The following is a 16,715-nucleotide window of genomic DNA, read 5'->3' as shown; positions in this document are numbered from 1 at the left end:
TTTAGATGATTGTTATGTGTAAGGAGTATGCTAAATTCTTTGGGTAATAAAAAAAGAAGGGCACATTCTTTTACAGAGAAAACCTATAGTCTGGAGAGAGAAAACCTAGATACAAGATTAAACTAAATATAAGGTTAAGTGAAAAAAGCAATTTATAGGAAGAAAACATTGTAATATATATTTGACAAGACATATCTAGAATTTATAAAGAAGTTTTAACGAGACAACAGACATGCTACAAAAGTAGTTATATAGATGGCCAATAAACATGTAAAAATATGTCCGTCATCGCTAGTCATCAGAGAAATGAAAATGAAAACTGCAGTGAGATACTTATATATCTATCAAAATGGCTAAAATTAAAAAGTAATACTACGTGTTGAGAGGATGGGGAGCAACTGGAACACTCATACATTGATTGGGGGTATAAAATGGTACAACCACTTTGGAAAACTGGCACTTTCTTATGAAGTTAAACGTACACTTACCATATGACACAACAGTTTCATTCATAGATATTTATTTACTCAAGAAAAATTAAAACACATCCACGAGTAAAGACTTGTACACAAATAAATGTTTATAGCAACTTTATTCCCAAACACTGCAAACAACTCAAACATACAAGAATGAGAGAAGCCAGGCAGAAATAGTACATGCTACATAATTTCATTATTAAATTCCAGAAAAGTAATCTATGCAAAATCTATAGTACAGAAAGCAGATCAGTGGTTGCCTGAATCTGGAGGTGGGGTAAGGATGACTAAAGCATCATGAGGAAACTTTTGAGGATAATGGAAATATTGTACAGCTTGATTGTGGTGGTAGTTACACGGCTGTGCACATTTATCAAACTGTCATCTGTATACTTTAAGATGGGTGCATTTTATTGTAAGTAAATCATACCTTAATAAAATTGGTTTAGAAAGAAAAAGAAGTTGCAGAATAGCACGTTATGATGAACCCACATATGTGAAACAAAAAATATACAGAGGGTGCCAAAAAAAATGTATACACACTTTAAGAAAGGAAAAAACTATTAAAATTGTAATACTCAATATATACCAATAACAAAAACGAATACAAGTCATATGTATACAGTTTTTGGCACACCCATATACATATATTTGCATTCTTATGTATGCAAATAAAACATTTTGATACAAGAGGCTATTACTAGTGATTAGGACTTCGGTGGTAGGGTAGACAGAGACTTCTTTTTTATACTCTTCTGTTTTTTAACCATATGCCTGTATTAAACTAAACAAAAATAATTTAGTACAAGTCTACTTTGAGATTCAGAGAAAGGTCTCCTGTTTGGAGCATTAGGGTCACTGCACAGAAGTGAGGCGGGACTTGAAGGGTGCATAGGCAATAAAGGATTGGAAGAGATTGTTGAAATAGTGTGAACAGGGTACAGAAGTAGAATTGTGCAAGGGGCCTTTGGGTATTTGAAAAATAGAGTATAAAATGTGTAGTTGCATACTGGCAGATATTAAACAGATGAGTTCATCTGAGACTAAGATTTTGATGCCCAGAAAATGGATTTGACAACTCTTCCCATTGATTGTGAAGAGCCACTAGAGGTTTGGGGGCAGGTGACAGGAAGAATTTGACATTTTTAAGTCAAATTTGTTAGCGTTCAAGGTGATTTGGAAAAGGTAGGGAGGCCATTTTGGTAGCTAGTACACTTGCTCAGGTGTGAAATAATAATGTCCCAAATTGGAAATTGGAAAGAAATAGAAACATTTAAAGCAAGACTCAATAGAAATTGGTGATTTACTGAATATAAAGGTTAAGGAGACAAAAGACAGCAAGAAATTCGTAGGTGGAGGAGGGATGGGTGTTAACAGTGCCATAGTTAGGAAAGATGGAAAGCATGAGTGATTTGTGTGAATTTGTGGAGCTAGCTAACCCTCCTATCTGTTACTGTGCCGATGTTTGCTTCTGCACAAAATTGTCCCAGAATTCAGCTGGGTGTGTTTCCATAGTTATCTCTCCCATGCATCTTAGCAGTATGTTTCATAGCAACACTACACATGCCCTCATTTTCTCCACCCCATGCTTTGATGTTTCTCACCTGCTGTGTGTTATTAACCTAACCTAAGGAAAAGTGCCAGTGATTTGAGTTTAAATTTAAACTCTATCTAGTTTTTGCTCAGCAGAGTTAAGTCCTTAAATTTTATAACACCTATTTTCCCCAGAGGCCTTTTTTTTTTTAATGTTCCTATCTTATATAAGGGATTATGGGAAGGTAACTTTCAGATGAGTATTATTATATTATTGTATATATTCTCTAAATATGTATATTTAAAAATACATAAATATTTATTTTTTATACAGAAATGAGCTCATAGATACTTTTTATTCTGTAGTTTGCTTTATTCAACATGTAAAGGAAGTGTCTCTATGCAGATCACTCTCATTCTTTTACTACCTCATTTTTTTTTCTAATGGCTGGCTAGCTTTCTCTGTAGATGTACCACACTTGATTTCCAATTTTTCCTTTTTAGTCAGTACCACAGTAAAAGTCTATGTACCTGCAAATTTGCACATTTGTATTATTTCTCTATGAAAAATTCCTAAAAGTAGATTTGCTGGATCAAAGAACAAGATCAAAAGATCACAGATTTTGATATAATACATTGATGGTAGATAAATTAATCTTGCTTTTCTTTTTACTTTCTTATCATTATCTTATTTGGAACAGAATGAAAGGTACTTGCACCTTGCAGCAAAACTTCTGGATGCAAAGGAGCAAGCAGCTACCTTTAAACTAGAAAAAAACAAGCAAGGGCAAAAAGAGGCTCAAGAAAAAATAAAGAAATTTCAAAGAGGTAAACATTTTTAAATTCTTGGATGAATAATGTCTGTTCTTTATTGGGCTTCCTATGATGGAGGTTGCCTCTTTTTAATATGTCTGCTGTTTCCTAACAGTTTCTACTTGAGATTGGTAAATGTTTTCTGTAACAAGCCAGATAGTAAATATTTTAAGTTTTGCAGGCCATACAGACTCTGTCACAACTACTCAACTCCGCTGTCACAGCATAAAAACAGACATAGACAATACATAAGCAAATGGCTGTGTTTTCATAAAATTTTATATATAGACAAAACATGAATTTAATATAATTTTCATATGTCACTAAATATTTTTTTATCTTTTCAACCAGTTAAAAATTTTAAAAGTATTCTTAGCTTAGAGGCCATACAGAAATAGGCAGCAGGGCTTGATTTGCCCTGAAGGACACAGTTTGTCAACCTCTGATATATACCAAAAAATATCACCTCCATTCAAGGAAAGGTGAATACAATTCCATGAGTATTTCTCATGAAAAATTTTTTCCAGGCCTTCTGCATTTGTTAAACAATTTATTTTTAAAATTGTATTATAGTACCATGTTTCCCCGAAAATAAGACCTAGCCAAACAATCAACTCTAATGTATTTTTTGGAGCAAAAATTAATATAAGACCGGGTATTACATTACATTGTATTATAAGACACGGGTCTTATATTAATTTTTGCTCCAAAAGACACATTAGAGCTGATGGTCCGGCTAGGTCTTATTTTCGGGGAAACACGGTATATGATGTGAAAATAAATTGCCTCTGACTTCTATGGTAGCACAAATTCTTAGTAGGAGGTGTTGAACAATTGTCTACAAGGAAGCAGAAGTAATGCTGGTTATTTTAAACGATCTTTGCAAAGTAGAAAGGCATAAAAAACAAATGCATAAAACTAAGCATCATGTTTTTTCTTTTTAGAAATGGAAACTTTAGAAGACCATCCAGTATTCAATCCAGCCGTAAAGATTTCACATCAACAAAATGAAAAGAAAAAGCCTCCTAAAGCCACAGAAGCGGAAAGTACTTTGAACTTTAATTTATTTGAAAAATCTACAGCTGCTACTGAAGAAGAGAAAGGTAAAATGAAGGGAAGGTATTCCAGGGTATAATTTGTAAATAGTAAAATGTCAAGAAATACATGATTGAGAAATTATGTTACTTTGCATTCTAGAAAACTGCATGGCAGTAAAGTTTACTTCCACAAACTGTCTAGGAAAAGTAATAATTATGATAACTTACTTTTATAGCATTTTGTAATTACAAATATCTTGCTTCAGCCTCATCCCTTTTCAGTCCATCTTCCAAATTTCTGCCAGAATTATCTTTCTATAATACGGATCTAAATGTGAGTTTCCTGTTAAAAACCTTTTAATAAGTAACAAGTCCAAACCCGTTAGCATGGCATTGAAGATCCTTTGCATTCTGCCACAATCTACATTTCCACTCAGTCAAGTCCCATACTAAATTCTCACTTCTTTTAATTATATATTCTTTCCACAAATATTTATTCAATCTTTGTTGCTCATAACATCAGGTGCTATCTGTACAGTTGTTGACAAAATAACCTAGTTTCTGCCCTCTTCAACTATACAGTCTAATAGGGACGGTAAGCATTAAATATACACAAATATATAATTATAAATAGTGATGTGTACTATCAAAGAAAGGAAACTGGCTTCTAATAAGAAATAACAAGGGGGCCTAATTTGGATTTAGGAAACCTTGCTGATGACTTGCTCTGAGATCTGATAGATGATTAGGTGTTAGTCTGATGATGAGTTGGTGAAAGCACCTTCTAAGGAGGCAGACAATGTGTTGGAAGTCTAAGGTGCGGAAAAGAACTTAGAGCAGCACTATTCAACAGAACGCTCTATGATAGGAACGCTCTCTATCTGCTCTATCCAGTCTGGTAGCTACTAGCCACATACTATGAGATTGAGCACTTGAGTTGTGACTAATACAACTGAGAAACTGAAATTTTAATTTAATCAATTTAAATTTAGCCACATGTGGCTAGTGGCTATTTTGGGCCAGGCAGGCTTAGAGCATTTGAGGAATTGGCTGACAGCCATTGTGGCTACAGCATAGTGAAATGATGGAAGAGTGACAACAAATAGGCAGACCAGGGAGGGCTTTGGGGACGTAGTGAAGAATTTGGACTTTATTTTATACATAACATGAAGCCATTTAAGGTGGTGGTGGTGGTGGTGGTGGCAGCTGTTAAACAAAGAAATCTCATCTGATTTATATTTTTTCAAAAGATTGCCTTTCATGTGTGGTAAGCATGCCAAACATTGTAATTCAGAGTAACCTAAATAATTCATCACTGATAGATAGTATCACTAATACTTTACAAGAATACATAAGTTAAAGCTAACTCAAGATAGTTTCTTTAAAGATTCAGATTTTCAATGGTTCTATCCATCAAGAAGATTTCCTTACATCACTTATAGAAGTGCAAGCCTTTCTCCATCTATTTTCTTCTAAAAGTCTGTTCGCAAAAGTGAGACAACTTTGATCACTCAAAAAATTGTATATTAGTACATGACCTTTCTTTAAAAAACCAATCTTTGTCATTTTAGAGAAAAAGAAAGAACCTCATGATGTAAGAAATTTTGACTATACTGCTCGAAGCTGGACTGGAAAATCTCCCAAACAATTTCTGATTGATTGGGTCAGAAAGAATCTTCCCAAGAGTCCAAATCCTTCCTTCGAAAAAGTTCCAGTAGGTAGATACTGGAAATGTAGGTATGTTTTTCTGGTTAACTGAATGACCTTTTAGAAAAATCTAAGATGAAAATCTTTTTGTTTCTTATGAGTTAAATAGACATTTGGGAAGCTCTCTTATTCCACATCTCAGGTTGATAGTGCTTATAAATCACTATCAAGTACATTGTCTTCCATGGAAATATTTATTTTAACTAATTAATGTAAACTTAAGTTCAATGTTAATGGAATTCTGACTTTTTACTTCATCAATTTTATTTAAAATTTCTTTTGGCTTCTTTGTAGGGTACGGGTAATAAAGTCTGAAGATGACGTATTGGTAGTATGCCCTACAATCTTAACAGAGGATGGCATGCAAGCTCAACACCTGGGAGCTACGTTGGCTCTTTATCGTTTAGTGAAAGGGCAGGTGAGACTTTTTAGATCTATGAGTATGTTTCAAAAATCATTTGTGTAGTAATGTTTATACTGTATTTTGTATACATAAAACTATACATGTGGAAGGTAGTACATATTTAATTATGGCATCCTGTACCAATTTTCTCTTTATTGAATGCTTTTTCTGAGTAATCCTTACTTTTGCTTACTTATAATTTTGACTTTCTCTCACCCCTAAACATAGCTCTCCTTAGACCAGAGACTCTGTGATATTTGATTGGTTCAAATTTTCAAGCCATACTAATTTACAGAATAAAAATAATTGTGCTAGGGTGGTTGAATTAGGGAGAATTTTTCAATAGTTTGTTTTCCTTCAATGTTGTATTTTCTCTCAACTTTAAAAAGTTACAGACATTGGTTCCAGTTTTCAATTTATAGTTAAGTTATATTAACTATAAGCTTCCAATTTAAGGAAAGATTAAAATAAAGTACTACTGAAGGAAGCAGTTTTAAGAAAACACAATGTTTTTTGGTGGGGAGGTGTCAACATTTCATTTTTACAATAAATGTGTATGTGTATCTTTTTTCATGGGAAATTAGAACCACTGAAAATTTCAGACACTGATTAAGTGGAACTCCAAACAATAGTTCTTTTCCAGTGTCTGTCGGTAAAAGTTCTTAATGTCTTTATCTTCCTTATTTTGCAAAATAAGATCTCATAAGCTTAGTTGATAGAAGTGACTATCAGTGTTGTATAGATATCGTGGGCTCTCTTATAGCGCAGAATTAGGATAAGTTAGATTCCATCCATTGTAGTTCATTTAAAATACTTTGACCCGTAATATTATATAACTACCATAATCTCAGAGGCAGCTTTGTTTTAGAAATGCTTTGTGGATCATCCACATATTTATATATAGCACCACTGCAGGAATAAATAAACAAACATTTCATTCAGTAGTTTATTATGTTCCACGAATAAGTACTATACATGTATTAACTTAGTTTTTACCTCACAGTATGCCAATAAGGGAGGTAGTTATTAGCCCCATTTTACAAATGTAGAAACTGAGACACAAGGAGGTTATTTGCCCAATGGCACACAACTTGTAAGTTTAGAAGCCTGAATATGATACGCTGTTTATAATAATTTTCATCATATGCACGTGTATCTTATATTAAATAATGAGAGAAATTACATTTTAAGAAGAAGATAACTGTCCTTACGCGTTCTAACCTATTGAATTTTGATATCTGCAGTTAGTGAAAATAACATACTGCTGTTTTTGCCTTCATAGTCAGTTCATCAGTTACTTCCTCCAACTTACCGGAATGTTTGGCTGGAGTGGAGTGATGCAGATAAAAAAAAGGAAGAATTAAATAAAATGGAAACCAATAAACCACGTGACCTTTTTATTGCCAAACTTCTGAATAAATTGAAACAGCAGCAGCAACAGCAACAACAGCTTTCTGAAAATAAGAGAGGAAACTCTGAAGATCCTGAGGAATCTTGGGAGAATTTAGTTTCTGATGAGGATTTTTCTGCACTGTCCTTGCAATCAGAAAAGGCAGAAGATTTGGAACCTGTTAGAAGCCTCTTTAGAAAGTTGCAAAGCACACCTAAGTACCAGAGACTTCTAAAGGAAAGACAGCAGTTACCTGTATTCAAACACAGGAATTCAATTGTCGAAACTCTTAAGAGGCACCGGGTAGTGGTTGTGGCAGGTGAAACAGGGAGCGGTAAAAGTACTCAAGTACCACATTTTCTATTGGAAGATTTGCTTCTAAATGAGAAGGGGACAAGTAAATGTAACATTGTCTGTACCCAGCCCCGAAGAATCTCAGCAGTGAGTTTAGCCACAAGAGTGTGTGACGAATTAGGCTGTGAAAATGGACCTGGAGGAAGGGTAAGATGTTCAACTCCACCTCAGTGAGTGGTGACGTTACTCACCTTTGTTCCTGGGATCCAAGTGGAACCTGTACCAACTATGAGTTAACTATTACTGGTTGTTTAGTAGCACATCTCAGGCACTTTTCATGTTTTCTTTGATAGATGTGATATTATGCCATTCTCCTTCATATGAAAGTGATTTAAATTCTCATATAAAAGGAAAAATATATTCAGTTTAAAATTGAATATTCAAATATGTTACATACTAAATTAAACATTCAAAGATTATAGATAGATACAAATTTGACTCTAATGTCATGTATCTCAAGTTTTTGCAAATTTTTTCTGTGGAATATATTCCTTAATGGTTTTCATTAGTTTTCAATGAGCAGAAAGGAAAAACAATGTAGAAGAGAATTCTAGACTATTTTCAAACCCTGTATTTAAAAAAAAAATACAGAAAGTACTTAAACATCTATTGTCATGCATTTTCCATGCCAGTATATACAAACCTGAACTAGAATGACTGCTAAGTATAGAAATAAATAAAATTGGTGAATCAAATATGATGAATTCCATGTTCATATAACTCAGCTTAATTATATTAAACATCTATTAATGTTTCATAGTCATATTAATGCTACTCTAAGCAGGTGAACAACTTTCTGTCTCCATGCTTTGAAAAGAACAGAGGTTTTTCTTGTTTGAAATTACCAAAACAAATTTTATATAGTTTTATATGATTGAAGACCATAGGGAAATAATTTTGATAATAAGTCGCACTAACTAGATTTACTTAGACTGCTCCACCTAACAGCAGGATCAGCACCTGTGCTTCACTTTTTAAAGCTTATTTCCCAGATCACTTGTGAGAACCTAATCTCGGCCTCTGTTCTCCCGTCAGAATTCTTTGTGTGGATATCAGATCCGAATGGAATCTCGAGCTAGTGAATCTACCAGGTTACTCTATTGTACAACAGGGGTTTTGCTAAGGAAACTTCAAGAAGATGGTCTCCTAACTAATGTGTCTCATGTTATTGTAGATGAGGTGAGTAGATTCTATACTCATGTTCAGATAAATTCTAAACATTTTTGTACTAAAAAGATGGTACTTCTAATACTAACCAACATTTTCTTTGTGCTTACTAAATGCCATACACTTTATATATAATTATTTAATTCTTTGTAACAAATGTCTTGTATCAATTGATTTATTTAGTAAATACTATATAACATTTGCTATATGCTAGATGCTGTTCTAGGGACTTTACGTGTGTGTGTGTGTGTGTGTGTGTGTGTGTGTGTGTGTGTAATTTATATATATAAATTCATTTAATCCTCCAGCAATCCAGTGAAGTAGATATTATTATATTATTATCTCTGTTTTACCATTGAAGAAATTGAGGCTCTGAGAGTTTAAATGGCTTGTCACACAGCCACTGGGGGTTCAAATTCAGGCAATCTGGCTGCCAGTCTGTGTTCTTGCCTCTCACCTGTATTTAGTTGCTAAAGGGTTTTCCCTGATGCTTAACAGAAAACAAGGAATCTTCATCAATATGTCATTTTCTCTATTGCTATCCCCCTACTTGAATCAAATTTGAATGTACACTTAAATTATGCCAAAAGTTTCACATTAGAGTTATTTTAAATGGCATATTAGCCTGGTATATGTAAATTGATTTGCTTTGTATGTCTTTTTTTCCCAAGAAGAAATAGATACATAACATTTCTATTATTCAAAAATGTAAAGTTTTCCCTGATATAAAATTTTTATGAATATCTGTTAATTCACTAAGTTCAGAAGGCAGTAGTCAAAAGTTTGGTCATTCATTGATTTTTAATAGACTACATATAGACTATTGGGTTATTTTCCTCCTTTGGGTTAGAAAATATTATAAGTGTAGAAGAGTACAAAAATAAAAATAGAAATTATATCACGACCCAGAAAAAAATCAATGTTGACATTTCATTTGTATATTTATATATGTGTATTATACAATTTTCACATTATTAGATGGTCTACAAAAAGATTTTTTTAGTAGCTTTATAGTATATAATTTGATGTCCCATAATGTATTTAACCGTTTCCTGTTGTTGGACAATTTTAGGTTAAGATGTTTTTAAATCTAATATTTTAGTAATAAATAAGTGATAGCAATTCATTTTTATTTAAAGAGTCTTTATTCTTTAATGGAGGAAGAAATTGTGATATCATTAAGATATCAAAAAGAAAGAAGACTTAATGGCTGTTTGAGCAGGCCCGTAGATAACTGCTCTTGGTACTGGTGGACAAGGGGTGGGTTGGTGTGTCACAATCGTACTTTTGTGTGGTCAAGACCTAGATTTTATCAGTATCCTCAAGAATCAACATAAGTCAAAATGCTAATTTATTTGTAATGAGAAATTTTTACTGCTAGTTAAGTTGAAATATTTGTATTAGCTAGTCAGTAAGTTTTCTTGGAACCCCAATTTATCAGAAAATTGCTTAGTAAATATGCAGAGGGTGCCAAAAAAATGTATACACATTTTAAGAAAGGAAAACTGTATTAAAATTGTAATAATATATACCGATAACAAAAGATGAATACAAGTCGCGTTTGACTTCTGCAATTACAAGAGGTGCTCATAGTGGTTGCCATCAGCGTCCAGAAACTTCTGATTACAGCGAACAACTGCTTGAGCAACATTGACCAAAGTGCCCGCTTGTATACATTTTTCTGGTACCCCCGGTATATATCAGGGTAAACCCTAATTTACAAGCCAGACCAACTTCAGGAAGCTGTTCTTTGATGGTGCAATATTAGCAGTCTGTAGATATGATTTACTGAATTGTGCTTCAGTGTGATATTGCCAATCCATTAAACAATACAGTAAGAGAAAGAAAAAAGCCTGCTGAAATTCATCATTATGTTAACTATAAGGATGTAGGAGATGTTGTGACAGAGTTCATTATATTATTTGGAGACTTCTTTATGAAAATGCTCAGGATAATACTTTCGGCCTTATAGTAATAGTTGTGGGATTTGTTTTAGTTTATGGTCAGTGTGTGAGTTAAGTAACTTTTCCTGCTGGCTGCTCATACATTTACAGCCAAATATTTTGCCCATCTCTCCCAAGTGTACTTAATAAAACATATACTTTTATTAGCTCTGTTTTATGTTCTATCCTTTTCTCTTAAAATCAGTATCTGTATAAATTACCATCTGTTTGTTGAAGTTCCCCAGACTTGTTTCATCCATCAGGAAATCTCTTTATCTTTGGAAATAAATATCCTGGTTTAACCACCAAAGTAAAAACATCCAAGATATTTCCTTTACTTCCACATCCCCTAAATCCAATCACCTAGACCTGTTGATTTCTACTTTTCTCAAACTCATTCACTTTTCTCCATATTCATCGGTATTGCCCTAATATAGGCCACCATTCTCTTTAATTACTACAAAAGCCTCTAATTAAACATCCTGCTTTCTGTTTTGCTTTCCTCCACTACATTCTCCACATTGTAGCCAGAGTTATCTCTTTTAAAAACACAAACTCAGACCACATGATTCCCCTGCTTTAAAATGTTTTAACCACTGCCCTGACTCATTAGAATAGTGTCAACTCCTTAACGTAGTTTATAAGGCCTTACAGCGGACAACTGAGTACCTCTCCAGCTTTATCTCCTGCCCATTCCCTACCTCATGCTCAAGGCATCATTTTTGTTTATCCAGTTCCTGAAATGTATTATGGTCCCTCCTCCACCAAGATTTTGCACAATTTGTGTTCCTTTCTCATCCTGTTCCTTCCCCCTTTTTATCAAAATCATCCTTCAGTTCTCAGCATTAATGTACCTTTCCTGACACCCTGAATTAGCTACCTTTCATATGTAATTTCAAATCATTCTGTACAGTGTCCTCTTACTAGACTGTGAACTCTGAAAATGGGGAGAACTTTCTTGGTCAGTTTTTAATCCCCACCATCTAGCATAAAGCTGAATACTTAAAATTTGTTGAGCTCTGTTTTAAAGGCTTTGCATAATCTCATGTGATTGACACAACCACTCTATAAAGTCTGTATTATTTGTATTCTCATTTTATAAAAGCAGAAATAGATACAGGGATATTTAAATAAGTTTCTTAAAGTCATACTGTAAGTGGCCAAACTAAGAATTAAACCCAAGCAATCGATTCCAAAGCCTAAACACTTAACCACTGTTGCCTTCCTTCCAGACAAATGAATAATCAAACCTGTTTTAACGTACATTATCTTGATGTACTCTATCTTTATATAATACAATGGGGTAGAAGTAAGTCAGATTACAGAAAGTTGGAGGACAGATTGGTACATTCAGTAGATATTAAGTTCTGACAGTGTACCATGGCTGTTATGTTCTATTCCAGGTTTACAGCGCTCTTCACTAAAATGCATGTGTTGGTAGGGCATAAAACAAACACTTTTTCTTGGAGAGTTGATAGAGACGCTGTCAGATTCCTACTAATCAACTCCCCTTTTCCTACATAGTAGATAAACCATCTGTCTTGTGGTGATGGCAACAGTACAGTTTTATATTAGTGGCAGAACTTTAGGAATCATCCTATCCTGGCTTCTAAGTGAAATTTGGGAGATACTTTGATCTTATCAGTCAGACACTTGCAAGCCATCTGCTATCATAGCTAATTTTGTTGATTATGTGTAATTTTTACTGGTTTCATTTTTAGAGGGTGACTTTATTTTCAATTGTGAAGATCTGCCTTACTTGAAACATACAGTTTCTCTCTCTCTCCACATGTACTGACAATATTTAAATATTGATTAACTTTTAGTAAATTTGAGTGGCTGATTATTTTAGCCTCTTACTGGACCTTATATATGATTAATTTTTTTATTCCCTTTATACTAGGTTCATGAAAGAAGCGTCCAGTCAGACTTCTTACTAATCATCTTGAAGGAAATTTTACAGAAACGCTCTGACCTATACTTGATTCTAATGAGTGCCACTGTAGACAGTGAAAAGTTTTCCACATATTTCACACACTGCCCTATTCTCAGAATTTCAGGACGAAGTTACCCTGTTGAGGTAAGTTTTCTCTATAATACATATATGAACAAAAACTACATTCCCACCAGGGAGTATTCCCAGAAGATGGTCTGAGCCCAGAACTATTCCTAGGGCGTTGTAAGTCAAGAGAGGACCTGGTGGTGGCCTTGGGAATCAAGTGGCTGGTGCTGCCTGGACTGAAGGTAGTTGGGCTGGAAGGGAGGATTCTGCTGAGAGGCATACCTGCGAACAAAACATAAAACACATTTCCACATCAAAACCATTCTATCCAGAGGGAGGCTGCTGCTTGGCAATAAGCAACTCCTTTTATACCCACCTCTCAGATTTAGGGTTGGCTTTGAAGCTTCTTTTCTTAATGTTTGCCCTTTTGGTTCAGCTGATAAAGATTGCTCTTTTAACTGATTTTCACATATAAAAAATGTACACCATAATGTAATTTGTCCTGAGACGTCTAAGGACAACCTCATTTATATGAATGAAGTTCTTTACTCCCAAATAATGGAGAAAAAAACCTTTTTTCATAATATTCTAAATTAGCATTTGATGGCATTCAAAAGGTAGCAATCCCCTTGTTCTCTCTAAAATGATGTTTTCTGAAATGAATTTGAGTTCACCATTTATATCCCTTAATCTATGCAGGTTTTTCATCTTGAAGATATAATAGAAGAAACAGGCTTTGTACTGGAGAAAGACTCAGAATATTGTCAGAAATTTCTGGAGGAGGAAGAAGAAATAACCATTAATGTTACAAGCAAAGCAGGGGGAATAAAAAAGTATCAGGTAAAAAGAAAACATTTTAAAAGACATCTGATAATGATATGCAGGGTGTAACCTGCCGTGAGAGTGCTGGCACAGTGAATTCTAGTATAATTTGGTAGGAGAAAATATGATTAAGAGCAAATTTTAAAGGCCATTTCTTCAATCTTTGTTTCATAGAGTCCAGTCTTTGGTTTATGATAGTTTGTCTTCTGGGCCATATAGGGGCACATAACAAATCAAAGACCATATAAGAGATAACTTTTATTGTTTCATAGCAATGATCAATTACTGAGGAATAAATCTGTAATGATTTTCTCTACTTTATTGGAACATCCTAGGTTATCAGGTTGGGCAGGCCCCAAATCTACATTCTTGCCAGCGGTTTTCTTAGCAGCCTGTCCTGGTGTGAGCCATGCTTAGCTCTGTGTGAATCTGTCCAGGGCAAGTACAGTTCTTCTAGAGAGTTAGTTTCAGTGATATGTTTTTAAAAATATCACAGAAGCTATGTTATCCTGCATTTTAGACAGTGGTACTATACTCAGTATTTTCATTATATTCACGATATATCATGCATGTATCCAATCTGATGTAAGCACAAAGTTGAAAGACAGACTGGTACATTCAGCAGATACTAATTAATCAGATAAACCAAGAAAACAAAAAATAAATATCTTTCCATAAAACTCCAGAGATAGAAATTAGAAACTAAAGAAAGACTTCAGAAAACTAAAGGTATTTCAAAAGAGATTACTGGAACTCAGCAACCAAAGTAAAATCTAGAATGAATGAGGTAGGTATAAACTACTTATTAAAGTGATTATGACCTCTCGGCCTAGTTGCTTTTCAGTTGCCACCAAACAATGCATACAGTATTCTGTTTTTCTTTAGTTCTTTAATTTAGTATGTACATGCCAAGATAAAAAGTTTTGTTATAGTTAAGGGGACTGGATGAAATTAAATTAAAGGAGAGATGAAATCTTGCTATCAAAAATTGTACTCTTGCTATATTTTAACAAAATAATAATGGTGACAATGAGAAAAAATATAGATTTGAATGAATGAGATACCTCCTTTTTCCTTCTTTGTCTTATAAAAATACTTAACTTTTTTGTTCATCTTTTTCTGATTGTGTTTCTTTTAGGAATACATCCCAGTTCAGACTGGAGCAGGTGCTGATTTAAATCCATTTTACCAAAAGTACAGCAACCGCACTCAGCATGCTATTCTCTATATGAATCATCACAAAATCAACCTGGATCTCATTTTGGAACTTCTTACATATTTAGGTATATATTTCTAATGTGTCTCCATTTGTTTTGATAAAACTTTTCTATTAACTAGAGGTGTTTATTAATATAGGTTGTTCCTTATCTTCTTATTTTGAATATTGGATCTTTTTAAAAATTTCAGATAGAAGTCCCCAATTCAGAAATACTGAAGGAGCAGTATTGATCTTCTTACCAGGCCTTGCTCATATTCAACAGTTGTATGATCTCCTATCAACTGACAGAAGATTTTTTTCTGAACGGTAACTACTAATCTTTATTATATTCCTGCTAGCTTTAAAATAGAAAAATTGTTTCATTCATTAAAGTTCTTGATCCAAGCTTTCAAAGTCTTTTTACCCTCAGTTAAAATTGTCCATGGTCAAACAAGCTTGTTTTTGTTTTAACATTTCTTTATAGCATTTTATCTACTAAAAATATTAGGTACGATTTCTGTATTTGTTCTATTTTCTTAAGATGTTTAAGCAGAGGGAATCCTGTGGTTAAGAATAAGATGGTGATTCCCTTCCCCAACCCACTGGATTGTTCAAAACCCCAACAAGGTTGTAGTTTATCATCCATACATATTGAATCAGCTGTTTACCTGTTTTGTTATAGTTTATTATTGCTGTCATGGTTTTTCTTTCATCAGAACATTTTTAAAATTCTTTAAAACCCAATATTCCATATAATGCATTCATATTAAATTTTTTCTCTTTATAAGTATATATGGGGTTTTACTGTACCATTATTAAAACTTTCATGTGTTTAATATTTTTCATAATAAACAATTTTTAAGTTGCTTCCTATTTGCAAATAAATTTTGTTATTCTTTGCAGTGCCTTCTAAAGAGAAACTCTTGCTAAGAACTATGATTTTAACTTTCAGATATAAAGTGATAGCTCTGCATTCTATTCTTTCAACTCAAGATCAAGCTGCAGCATTCACACTTCCTCCTCCAGGAGTCAGAAAGGTAAAATTTAGTTCAATAAATTTATACATGATTCATATGAGAAGATTTCATGAAAGTGTTATGACTTCTTATCATCAAAGACAGTTAAACTAATATTAAGTACCTTATAGTTTATGACAGACTTCAGGTACTCTGCAGCTTAACAGACTCAAAAGTGAACCCAATTTAAAATTAAAGTATATGAATATTTATATTGTTTTACTAACGGGGAAAGACTTTTTAGAGTGGTAGTTGAAAAATGCGGCATGAATGTTGTTTATAAAAAGAAAATCACTACTTTTAACTCGAAGAAGGCATTATGAAGGATGTTAGATGTCAGGAGCTATTTGAATCCAGGGAGGAGGATTCTTTGTTGTTTTCTAGGGTCTTCATCCCTGATTATTTTTATAATACATAGACAATTAGGTTGGGGAAAAAAATCTCAGTATTTTCATTGTGTTCTGTATTCAGGATTCTGAATGAAGAAATATTTGGCAAGAGAGTTTCTCAGATTTTGAACCGTCTCTCAGAAGGGGCGGGGAAAGCACAATATGGGGACTGTGGGGAACCCAGAGCTGCCAGAAGCTTGGACTATAATTCAGGGGGCGTGGGTTCTCATCCCTAGACTGCTACCATGTTTGTGCCCTTGGCAAGAACTCACCCTCACTTTCTCAACTCCAGCCTTAGAAGCCCTGGAGTTCTCAGAGCACAGTTAGAAAACCATCAGTTTAATCCAACTTCTTTGACCCAATTTCCCATTCTCCTTATGTCCTTTTTTCAAAGATGACTGACTGGAATTAGGGGAATGGTCTTTTTGTTGGAATAAAAATTTGTAACTTGAATTAGCAAGCTGA

At 33.9% G+C, this 16,715-nt stretch overlaps 1 protein-coding gene across 1 annotated transcript in view; it reads left to right on the top strand.

The window, feature by feature from the left end:
- The window catches only part of DHX29 (DExH-box helicase 29), a 42,090-nt gene that overhangs the window by 12,175 nt on the left and 13,200 nt on the right, over positions 1-16,715 (top strand). Inside the window, exons 7-17 of the mRNA XM_019743126.3 lie at positions 2,711-2,837; positions 3,767-3,925; positions 5,431-5,596; positions 5,861-5,984; positions 7,252-7,860; positions 8,749-8,892; positions 12,727-12,903; positions 13,525-13,665; positions 14,786-14,930; positions 15,055-15,172; positions 15,798-15,882. Of these exons, the coding sequence (XP_019598685.3) occupies positions 2,711-2,837; positions 3,767-3,925; positions 5,431-5,596; positions 5,861-5,984; positions 7,252-7,860; positions 8,749-8,892; positions 12,727-12,903; positions 13,525-13,665; positions 14,786-14,930; positions 15,055-15,172; positions 15,798-15,882 (1,995 nt within the window). The remainder of the gene's footprint in view (positions 1-2,710; positions 2,838-3,766; positions 3,926-5,430; positions 5,597-5,860; positions 5,985-7,251; positions 7,861-8,748; positions 8,893-12,726; positions 12,904-13,524; positions 13,666-14,785; positions 14,931-15,054; positions 15,173-15,797; positions 15,883-16,715) is intronic.

The sequence above is a fragment of the Rhinolophus sinicus genome, chromosome 3, assembly GCF_057876585.1.
Source record: "Rhinolophus sinicus isolate RSI-liver-muscle chromosome 3, RSI-T2T, whole genome shotgun sequence".
Lineage (NCBI taxonomy): Eukaryota > Metazoa > Chordata > Mammalia > Chiroptera > Rhinolophidae > Rhinolophus > Rhinolophus sinicus.
Note: the sequence above shows the minus strand (reverse complement) of the source record. Positions and strands in the feature narration are given on the sequence as shown.